A 12,510-nucleotide genomic window follows, 5' to 3' on the forward strand; every position below is an offset into this window, starting at 1 on the left:
TAATTGGCTCTCCTGTGAAGCAGGGAAGAAGAACACATTTTAAAAACCCTACACCAAAAATATTATGAATGGCAGGCACACTCCTAGCCAGCAAGCTCAAGATAAAAATTGTGTGCATTATATCAGTTAAGAACAGGTAAGATACAATTCCCAACTAACTCAGAAGAAAAAAAAGCACATCCTTTGGGCTAATCTACAAAGAATTACATGTCTCAGATAAATTTAACAGTAAAAACAAAAAAAGACAGGAGTGAATTAAGAATTTACCTTAGCCTCCACCAGAAATAAAAGGCACAACTTCCTCGCCTTACACCTCAAGAAGTGAAGAGAAATATGCAATCAAATAAAATCTGCAGTTTTGCAGCTAAATTTTACTAGGTTCTAAAGGGAATCTGAACTCTTACAGTAGTATTAATTTAATGTGATAATGTAAGAAGGAAATAGTCCATCTGCTAGGAAGAGAAACAAGGATAATTGTAATAGGTGGAAAGATTGGATCCATTACATAGGCTATTTCACAAGCATGATACTGGAACGAAAATAATAGCGGATTGATTTGATGTAGACTAATTAAATACATAGCCAGATCAATGGATGTTTAATATAAGCAAGCAAACTGCAGATAAATATGAGACAGGTCCTTGATAAAACAGGAACAACAGAATCCCTTATAGTCTCTGGATGCAGAGACCACAAGAGAACTGCCCTCAGAAGGGCGGAATTAGGCGCAGAGAAGCCCCAGAAAGAGCCTCCTGACAATCAGCAGCAGGCAGCAGTGCCTGCCCGCAGGTCTGAATGCCACTGCTTGCCCAGGGCTTCTGGTCACAATACTCAATGCTGGATCTTCAGCCAGAAGAAAAGAAAAAAAGGGGAAAAAAAAAAAAAAAAAAAAAAAAAAAAGGATGGAGCCAAGCACAGTCCTCTTACACTTTCCAACAAACATATCCTAAGCAGATTTGGTCCTGGATACAAACTTGAGTCAGAAAACTTCCATGTCTGCATATCTCTAAATGAATATAGACAAGAAAAATAAAGGTAATATTTAACCATATTCAGATCACATTTCAGCTTCACAGACACTGCTGTCTGGTAGCTTTGTGGAATATCCATTTATGACAGAAGAAAATACAGCCTAATCAAAGTACTGCTGCAGTCATAACGTGTCCTCAAGGCATTACTGTAAAATATCTTGAGTGCCCTTGAATCACACGAGAATTCTTGTTAAGACAAGAGATTAAATATGTGCACAAATACACATGCACACAGTCGCACTGCATACAGTATGCCGCTACAAAATCCTATCAGTAGTTTTGAAAATACACACACACACAAAATTAACCACAGGAGATTACACAATCTGATGCCGGTGTAAAAATTCATTTATTTTAATTGGCATTACTGCATGTAACCATACATTCATGCACACATACTTGGTATTCTTCTTTTATAAATATTTTGTGTGTTCCTGAACCACAATCCCGTAAAGAGTACCGAAGAAAAAAAGCACCCACCCCAGCTGAGTCAAAATAAATTTTAACCACAGTTTTTCAGAGAGGTGGCTCAGCAGTTTCTGAAGGAGGAATAATAAGGCGGCATTTTACTGTTACCACTACCAGTGTTCTTTTAATCACGAAGAACTATCACAACCACATCGCAACACGTAGGGGCTGTTAGCTTGACTTCACTGACCCTGTTTGCTAACTATGTTACTGCAAACGAAGGAAACTGCAAAGAACTGTAAGTTCAAAGGCCAGCGTGCCCACCTGGATACCCCAAGGAAAAAAACACGCCAGCTTTAACCCTGCTTTAAAGGTTTAGTCCCACACTGGAACGCAAAATGACCCGAGTGTAGGAAATTAAGACACACAGACTGCAATTTCACCCACACCCGGGCACAGCAGAGACACCGAGCGGGCTGTCACCTCCCCACGTCATTTAAAATCATTCCACGGAAGGTAACCAACAGCAGACCTGACACCTCTAATAGATTATTTTCACAACACTTACGATTCCGAGTTTGTTCCCAGTTCCCAGAGAGGGGTGTAGTTCTGTGTTTGTCCCCCTGTGAACACGGGTTGTTCTGGAAACATCCGCCTCTGCTGTGGGGGCAGCTCACGCTCCCTCCCCCTGGCTCTACCCTCCAGATGACACTGTGTCCCCCCACAGATGACACTGTGTCCCCCACGGTGGGACAGCTTCTGAGGCCACAGGCAAACCACAGCACCAAAACCATCGCAGAAGCTTCATTTCCAACTTCTGATTAGTAATCTACATCATGTTAATGATAAATACAATGTTAAAAATTCAATAAATACCTCATCTTTTTAAAGCACTTGCCTGAAAAAATGCAGACCCACCAGCGCCCCACCTATGCCCCCACAAAATCCTAACAGCAAAGGCAAAAGTGACGGAGGTGACCTAAAGGTATGCACACACCACGTGAAAACCTTCTAGAGAATGAAACGCTTGGACCCAGGGTTTATTCAAGGGGGTGGGATGATCCCTTAAGATCTCTTCCTTTGTACACCAGGAGATCAGGGAGGCTGAAGAGAAAGGGAGCACGGAGGTTTGGGGGAAGAAAAGCAAACAAGATGATCAAGTCAGGTTGTTCAGCCCAGCACAGGACTGCTCTGTCACCTTCAGTGTTAGGGTGACAAATTCCTTCCGTATTTTATTAGACAGTACTCTCCTTTTCTATCAGCTTTTAAAGCATTCAATTTGTGGTTCACCAGAATTGCAAAGCAAATAAATTAAAGCAAATTTCAGGTTTAGTATTGTATGCTACACAGAAACGTACATGGAAGATTTATTATTTTTTTTGTTCTTTACCATGTTGCAAAGAAATACAGAATTAAATATATTTTTTAAAAAAATCTACACAGCAATGAATTAATCTAATGTCATGTCAGAGTCTGATACACTAACACTTATCTGAAAAATTATTTTCAGTTGAGGGATGTTTTCCATTCACACAGTGTTAATTTAACAAACCTTACCATCTCCTTTTTTCTTTCCCTCTCCTCCCCTGAAGAACACCAAACAGAACTTCTCAATAAAGCAACTTATTTCAAAGGCAGAATTGCAATAAATTAAACATACAGTACAGTCATTAGGCATTACAGAAATCCTCATCTATTAAATACTGTCATATTATTTTCAAGAAGACCCATCTCTTTTTCTGTTTTGCTCAAAGACATAAGTACAGCCACATCAAACCTTGTTATTTCAGAACCGACATTTTTCATTCACAAAATAAGAAACACGACTTGCAATGCTCTGCATATACAAGATCCTTAATAGTGTTCCGGGAGATAAGCCGAAAGGAATACTAGGGACTGATAACAGAACATGTGACAAAGATACGGCTTTGTAGAGAAATGACAATTTAAGATCATTTGTCTGCGTACAGTTTTCCAAAGGTTGTATCAGCAGAGGACCTGTACCTTTCCTGGGCTTCAAATTGTAAACGAGATGCTTCACAGAGATACAAAAATCACAAGACACAAGAGCCAATTGCTCGTGTGTCTTCCCAAACCTGTCTTTTCATGCAGGTACCTCCCTGAGATTAACTGCTCCTGCAACAAAAGGCTAAGGAGCTCGCAAGGGGAGAACTCCAGAAAAGCAGTCGGTGACAACCACAACCTTGGGCTCAAATGACTAAGGGCATCTCTGCAAAACAGACGTTTCCCCCACTGCAGGAGACACACACCAAGTACAATAACTAATGCAAGGAAGGCAACACCATGATGCAGTGCTTAAACTTTTCAAGACAAGTATCTTCAGGATCAACCAACACAAACCGGTGCTCTCACCAGAAACCAGAGTTAACAATTACCAATATCTAAGGACCAAAACAAAGTCAGCACTGCTACCAGGCAGCTCCAGGACACGGCGAAGCTTACTGCTGAAAAACACAACTCCCCTTCCCCAAATAAAAGTTGGGGTAGTAAGATATTAAAAAAGAGGGGGGGTGGGAATCCGGCACAGTGAGAAATACGCATTAACTCATTTCAATCAGGAAAAAGCAGTTGGTGTTTTCCATTGCATTTATCACCATTATATCTCTGCATCTTCACTTGTGGTTTCCCATGGAATATACAGATGCGCTATTTACACAGACACACGAGCACAAATAAACACTGTATCCAGAAATATTCAAAATGTGCTGCCAGATGGCTTTAAAAAGAAAAATGAAAGATCTAATTAAAAGCTCTTACACTGCCAACACTCCATTTTTGGAAATAAATACAAAAGTTAAATAAAAATGTTTTTAAAGCATATCAATATTTTTGTAATGTTTTGCTTCACAATTACAACTTCTCCTAACCCCCTTCGTGGATCAGACAGTGTTCAAGCCATGTGAATCAGGACTAACTGTAAACTCCTCTCCTGGGATGGTGGAAAAAGGAGACTAAAAGAAATGGTGTCTAAATGTGGGCAATTCCTCCTTAATTCCATCTCTTCCCATTCCTCTCTCTCCCTCCTGTTTAAAAATTAAAACAAGAATCACTATTGCTATCACTTGTACTGTCTGTAATGAAGACTTCACTGCCACAAGTTATCAGTCAGTTTGGAGGAAAAAAAACCATTATTTTCTTCATTTCTGTAACTGAAACATGAACCTTGGTGTTAATTTACTACAGGATTAAGTACAACTATTATTTGTTTGTCCCTACATCTTATCTCCCCAATAAAAACAGATTATTGTTTACATACATTTTAAAACAAATATACATATGTATTTAAATATTAAATCATAGCACAATATTAAAATGACCTGTGATTATGTTTTGAGTCTGCAAGATCATCAACTGAGTACATCTATTCATTAAAGAGAAGAAAGACCCAGTAAAGACCAAAACACACATAAAAGGCATACTTTCAAAGGCTGTAAATAAAACACATGCATGAGGAGTTGACATTTACTTACCACTGGACCTGTTTTTGCGGTTTGACTTCCCTCCTGTAAGAAGCATCTTGAGACTGTTTCGAAACATGGCGATCCTGTTCCACTTTGCGTATCCCAAAAACTGTGAAAAGCAAAAGAACAAGAGATGTAAGGAAAAAAAAAAAAAAAATCAACGGTACAATTTGGTCAACAGGAAAACATGAGAGAGAAGTGGTTAAAAAGTGCTAAAAACAGGACAAAAGCTTAGAAAGATGGAAAATTATTTTGCCAATACATTTCCTAACAACAGAAATTAACGTGTATATAAATATATATATATAACATATATATAGATATTATAACTTATATATATATATATATATAAAGCCTACCATTTTGTTTGCTTTATTCATCCAGGCTAATTCCAGCACTACTAGTTACCCACCTATTTTGTCATATGATCTGACAAATTATTATCACACTAAACTGGGAAAGACAAAGCATTTAGCAAACTGCTTCCGTTTTCTATTACTATTAAAGCCAAAGCTATCAGAAACAGTTGCTACCCCTTCACGTTGCTCAGAAAAAGTCAATCTTGGTGACAACAACCCCCAGACTACAAAACTGTTGTCATTAGCTCCTGGGCTAGATGACTGTCAAATTTGTCAAATTCTTCTGTAAGTTGAATTAATCGTCATGAGGAGGAAAGCCACTCGAACCCAGAGTTAACTGATGCAAAAAAATCAAACAGAAACATCACCCATACATTTTCCTTGCTCTATGTGTCTCTGGAAAAACAAAACAAAACAAAACAAAACAAAAAACAGTTGTGTCTGTGCTGTGTTGAAGATAAAAGAATGAGCTTCTGGGTTCACCAGACACACTGACAGCTTATTCTGGTGGAACATCCTCTTATTAAAGTAGGTAAACCATCAAAAGAGCAACAAGAAAAGCAGCTCCTAACTAGACCAAAAGAATAGTAAAGAGTCTTTGATCAAGATATATAATAAACCACAACTTTCCTTCCATTGTACACACAATATTCCAGTTACAAGGTAAGATGTTCATCTTGCAGAAATAATCATGAAACATTTTTCCTGCAACAATGTTAGATTCTCCTTGGAGGATGCTCAGTAAACGCCATCTTGAGTTTCTTCGCATTTATCTAATGCTTTCAAGTGTTTTAACAAGTTCTAGCAACAATAACACGCAGTTCAAAGAACTTTCTATGTATATTTAAAGCCACCGAAAGTCCTTTTAATATGACTTCCCGAGCCATACTAACATTCCACAGCAGCAGTTCAGAGCACACCCCGACACCCCACAAGCCTGCCCGGCTGACATGAGCCTCTCCTGACTTTTGGAAGTTCCCATACACTTATTAGATTCCACAGACAGCTGTTGGGCTATGTTGTCTGCACGTACATATGCACACATGAATATTAAACAAAATACAGTCCTGGTGTTTCCTTTGCATCTATGAACTGCTGGAGTATCAGCTGCCGCCTTGCTGAGCCAGTATGGAGGCTTATTCCCAGCATCCCAAACCGAGCTCAGGCCCCTCTTCAAAGCATCCCACTCTTACACGACTACAAAAGAATTTCCATTCGGGCACAAACACAATTGTCTGACATTTGAATTCTGTTTATTTAGTTCCTTTAGATGGCTGTTATGTTCCAGCTCGCAGCACAGAAAGAAAACTTCTGGGTTTACATATCCTTCCTCTCTTACAATCTGTTATTAATAAACTTCATACACAACACCCTTTGCAACACCAGAAGAAAGGATGAAGTAGACATTAAATGTAAAGAGGGGGCAACAGAAGTCCAAGTGTTATTTGTTTTGGAACATGATAACATTATAATCCCTCCAACATGCCCCTAATCCAAATGTATTTATCTGGGCTTTGAGCAAGACAAGAAGGTAGTAAACCCCTCCCTGCTACTATCTGGAGAACTGCCTGAGCCTCAGTGTGACTCATTTACTCCTCCTCTACAATATTGAGCACTACGCTGGTAACATCATGTGTACATTTGATTGATCAATTTATTTTTAGAAAAAGCAGACTCGAGTGGTTTTATATTAAGCCATATAGCCACAATGAAGTTAATTTTGACCTGAAAGCTTATTAACAGAGAAATGTAACGATCTCCTAGCAACATTCTTCCAACATAGGCAGAACAAGAAGAGGTAGATTCTTTGTGCTCTGTGATAGTAATACGTAAAAATAAGGGGGGGAAAAGTTTCACCAGCTATCAGGGTTAGTAACGGTTCCTACTACCTATTGTGCTCCCAGGAATGCACCACCGCGTTTGAGCAAGCAAACCCAGGCGCTCCTGGGAGCGCGGCGCACGGGGCGGGCTCACCGACGACGAACGGATCCCTCCCGTTGGCAGACGATGCAGCCCGCGCTGAGCTCCTCCACCCAAACCTGGCCCTCCTGCCCCGCTGCCCTAGCGCGGGGACCAGTGCCACGTGCCAATCGGAGCTGGAAAGCGTTCCCACAGAAGTCGTACTCACGATGGGCGACCCTAGTGAATTAAGCAGTGACGCTATCTGCAGCCTGCAGCCTCACCCCTTCGCTTCTCTGTTCAGGCTGAAGTGAATCCGAACCACCTCTGCTGCTGGTGACGGTAACACCAGGCTTCGACCGTCACCAGCCAAGAATAACATCCTATTTTTCGTCTCCTACCTGTGGCATTAAGTGTACTACTTAGCCGATGCAGGTGGAAGGGCAAAAGGGGATTGTAAAGTGCTCGGCTTGCTATTTCAGATTTAGGTAAAAAAAAAAGGATAAATAAGTAACAATCTTACAGCATTTGCTGAGATTAGAGGAGAAAAACCCTGCTAAAATCATCTGAAGACAAGTATAGGGTGTTCCCTTTGTCTTTTCTTGTTTATTGATTTTTAAAAAGCAGCTCTCCAGGTATCCATCCTAAGGCCCATCTGAGCCTGGAAGGACAACCGAACGCTCACGAATCAAACCCTCGTGGTAGCAGTGGACAGCACAAAACTTCCAAGTTCCTAGGAATTAAGAAGGAAGTTTAGGGACTATATCCACATCAGCTTGCACCGAGAAGAGACCTGAGTGGAGCTGTCTTATCAGTGCTGAGGTATAACCTAATTAAACCTAATTATGCTGAAGGAGCCAACTGGACTGAGGCTGAACAGTGCCAAAGGTGAGGACGACAGTTTGCTAATGATGTTTACCTCTCGCTGCACAGCAAACCACGCCAGAAATCGCTGCGCTGCTCTGGGACTGATTTACGTCTCTGCATAAGGCATACGTGGGGTCCCCATGAATTTGTTTCAAAGAACCACGGAGTAGAGGAAAGAACCCTGAGTTACCAGCCACGGGGCGTCTTGGGGACTAACTCCATATTCTCCGAGCTCACCTAGAAGCCTCAGAGGACTGCGCCCACCTGCGCAGCTGGGAGGTGGAAAGAGACTTTTGAGCAATGGACCTAGTTTAGCATCAACTCATGATGTGGTTTCTCACTGCGTCTTACAGACAATGTTGTAGTACTCTAGGTGTAAGTACTCACTAAATCTATATCTTGTTTAGTTAAGGTTTTCACACTACAGAGTAGCAGAATCGGCAGGTCACCAAAACCAACTAGGTTTTTTTTCTGCAGGCACAACCACATCGTTTTGTGCCTTCGAACAAACAGGGTCACAGTGTTTCCTCTGTTTAGCCAATACCAAACCTGAAATCATATTTAAGAATAAGCACTCTAAATTAAAAATTCTGTTGGCCATATTAGTTCGTGGAATTAGCAGGATTAAATAGCAAATGGTATTACAGTATTAGGAGGAGCTGGATCAGGCATTTCTTTGAGCCCCCAACAAAGTCCTCAGCGTCTTACAGTCCAGTTTAAGTCTCTTCTCCAGTGTTGCAAGCGGCTGCGGTAGCAGAAGCTAAAGACAGGGGATACTGATGGGGATCCCGTACACTCCCATCGCCCAGGGATACCTCTACCATTAAATTAGGCAACGAAGAGCTACTACACTTTGTCATTTAGTTTGTCATTTGCAACTTTACCAAATCTAACGAAGATATTATGCAAGCAAAAGTCTCCAAACAGTATCAGCAGGTAAATTAAAAGGTACTATCTCTATGAACTCTGTTTTATAGCATCAATGGCACTCACAAAAGTAGCTTTTAAAAAAAAATAATAAATAAAGCTCAAGAATCTTCTGTTTTATGTACAGACTGACTCTGCCACATGTTGCTTTATCTTCTAGCAAAGCTAGATTTCAATGACGTACACAAACAGAAACAGTTTCTGGAGCATGAGAAAGCAGTTGTACAAATACAATGAGAATTAAAAAACCCACAAAGACAAGGGAGTAGAGAGACTGAACGCTGCAAGCTGCAACTTTACACCAAATGCTAAGCTTGAGCAAGTCTGCAATATCTCATTAAATCCTCCTGGATGACTAAGGTCTATTTCTTTGTTTTCTTAACATTAAGACAGAGTTTGTAGACAGGCTGCAAAAACTACTTCACTTTTTGGGTGGCTACACATTATTACAGCCCACAGAAGTAATTTTTGCTCCTTTTTAGAGACTTCTAGGGAAAGCTATTGTCTGTCAGACATGGGATGTTCACAGATTTTAGCAGTTCAAAGTGCCAAACCAGTGAGTACAGTCAGAGCACAGCCACTACAGAGCTGTGACCGAATGTGTGGAAAGGACAACTTTAAAAGAAACATGCCTATACTTCCAAATTGGAGTGGCTCAGCGTCAGCTGCCCCTTCGTATATTGATTTGTGGTTGAAAAGTAAGTGAAGTAAAAGCCTGTAAACCAGAACACCTCTGCGCCAGACCATGAAATCCCACTAGCTCACTGTCCAGTTGAGGCAGCAGCTCCTACTGTAGCAAATTAAGACACAATTTACTCCCAGAAGTTTCATAATATTCAGCAGACGTTTACAAACACTATCAAGTCAAAAATTCACAAAACATTTTATCAACAGATAGATGGAAATAAGAAGTATTTGCACGCTTCTATACAAACACATTTTTCGTAAGAAATCAGTGCATCTATCGGTGACAAACCACTTCCAAAATTCAGAAGAGCAGAAGAATTGTAACTCTGACAGCACCCTGCCTCCACGCAATGCTTTGCCAAGCTGTAGACAGAAGCATTCCAATATTGCCTGGTGGTACCATCCCACCCAAATCTGAACTTAGAAAGCCCACTGTGACAAACCACTTCCAACCATTCAGTGCAGAAGGCAGGCAGGTATTGCCGCTTCATTTTTATCAAGGTTTTTATCATTAGAAATGAAGCAAAACTTTGTGAATTGGAATTAGGACTTGGCAGCACCAGGTCAATGGAATATACACATAAGATCGCGACAAATAAGAGTTTTACAAACAAACTCATTACATAAGCCTTAATTCCTGTACTTTTACTACTGACAAATGCCATGACAATATTCTGTATTAAGCAGCAGGAAAATGGTTAGTCCCTGCCTTATTCCTTTACTCTTCTGCTGCTGTCTATCTCAGAAGATCCTGAGGCATCACAGTTCTTTAGTACATCTTAATTCCCAACAAGAATGACGGAAAGAAGATTTTTAGAAAGGATAATTCCTTACATTTTTTCTGAAAAAGAAGAAAGTGCTCTGACAGAAAATATACTCAGTTATGCAAAATAACAGAAAAGCCTGTTAGTCATAAAATATTACATTTTAAAAGTTCCTGGTAGCACCAGATTACCCCTCTTCACAAGGGAAGCTGAACTCACTACATAAGAAATTAAGAAGTGTGTATAATAAGAAGCATATATTAAGATGCCAAAAAAGGTACCTTTCTGAATATTAGTCTTCAGGATTTAACAACATGTAAAGACTAAATCAACATTTTGTGAACAAAAATTCTAACCCTTCACAAATTAATGAACTGTTTTCAAAGAGCATTCAAACCTCGGAAAGGAATAGGTAACAAGGACTTTTCTTTAAAAAGTGACAGATTTACAGAGCTAATTATCACAAGATGAAAGAAATTGAAAAATGAAAGGACAACACACAACACAGAGTTAGGCTTTCAAGCATTTACTCTACACGTAACGTATATTGTACAGAGAAATCTGTTCCATATTCACCTGTAACAGCTGCTAGACTGAACCTTCCCAAGCTCCTCAAATAAATTATTCAAAGTTTAACCTACACTTGTAATTTGAATTGCCCTGAAATTCAAGAAATGTTTTGAGACAACCTAATGACGAGGACTAGCAGCCCAGAAGAGCACATTTAAGCGGCGCTTCAGCGTTCACTAGGCTGCCACCCCTTGTAACTGGTCATCTCAGTGTACGTCAGGAGCTCCACAAACTTTACGGTGATGAAATACATTAAACTCTCTGCCTCGCCTGTCAGCTCTGACTCACAACAGGACTGTAACTGATCACAACAACTCTGAAGTCAGAGGAAATGTGTATTTATAAGCTTCGTCCATGCACAGTTGAAAATACAGGAGCAGACTTTAGAGATAAAAGTATTTCCAGGAACTTTAGGAACGAAAAAAGCAAAAATGCCAAGAACTTCTAGGATTATTTGGAAAAAGGAATTAAAAGGACTAAACCCTGCCAATTACAGGTTTTTAAGCAATTAAGAGTTTATTAGCCAAAGTTCTCTAAACTAATAGGCTTTAGAACAACCGAGTATGAACAAATCTTAATCGTTTTATGTTCCCTCACAAAAGCCTGAACACTAATCATTACGATGGGAGGGCTTGATGTGAAGGTCAATCTGTCCATCCTCTCCGGCCCTACTCATCACTTAGAGACCTCTTGCCCACCTTTCCTATAGACCCTGCCATGAACCTCCACAGCTCAAGAGCCCCCCTCCCATTCGTGTTCCCTCTCCTTTCCTCCTGGGAGCAGCGAGATATGCCACTGCTGGCTTTGCTTCTCCAACTATCCTCGATGGAGATACTTAAAAATACCTACATCAGAATACGTGAAAATAACTAACAGCATCCACTGGACAAGGCTGCAGCTGGTCAGCCTGACCACGTTCCACAAGGGAGCAGAAAGTCGGGCTCAGCCCCTGCTTTTATGTTACCAAAACAAAGCAGCCTTTAATGCCACAGTTAAAAAGTGATCCTGAGCACGCAACACAGCAACATTCCCACGTATGCAGAGCTCCCAACAGCAGCTCTAAGGTGAATGTGGCCAAACTCACTTCTTGACGAGTCTGTGGCGATTACGTTCACTTACAGTCTGTGGTGCTCAGGTTCAGAGGTAACTTTTATATAGTTAGAGCCTGAAGAATGAGACAAGTACTGTATCATATGAAAAGCCATACATGTTATGCTGAGTAACGGCTCATTTTGGTGCTGTGCTTGGAAAACAGCACTTCCAGAGGGCTTAATGAGCTCAGCAACAGTGCCAGGCTGAAGCAGCTATTTGCTTCTGGAGCTGTAAGGCAACAGCAGACGAAACCACCAGAAAGGTGCAGTTCTCCATCACTCAGCACAGATGGACTCTGCGTAGGCTTGAGTTCCCTGTCCTCTGTTAGCAGGAGACATTTGTTTTTTCATTTTGCCTAGAATATAGTCGTACTCCTAGTAAGAAGGATGAAGAATAAAAGCATGACTGCTACAACAGATGCCAC

General features: G+C 40.6%; 1 protein-coding gene across 5 annotated transcripts in view; it reads right to left on the reverse strand.

The window, feature by feature from the left end:
• TANC2 (tetratricopeptide repeat, ankyrin repeat and coiled-coil containing 2) overlaps positions 1 to 12,510 on the reverse strand; it is a 248,650-nt gene that overhangs the window by 203,288 nt on the left and 32,852 nt on the right. For all 5 annotated transcript variants that reach the window (XM_040617492.1, XM_040617490.1, XM_040617491.1 and 2 more), the window contains exon 3: positions 4,931 to 5,030. In XM_040617492.1, the coding sequence (XP_040473426.1) occupies positions 4,931 to 4,997 (67 nt within the window). In that variant the 5' untranslated portion in view covers positions 4,998 to 5,030. The remainder of the gene's footprint in view (positions 1 to 4,930; positions 5,031 to 12,510) is intronic.

The sequence above is a fragment of the Falco naumanni genome, chromosome 18 (genome assembly GCF_017639655.2).
Source record: "Falco naumanni isolate bFalNau1 chromosome 18, bFalNau1.pat, whole genome shotgun sequence".
NCBI classification, from domain to species: Eukaryota; Metazoa; Chordata; class Aves; order Falconiformes; family Falconidae; genus Falco; species Falco naumanni.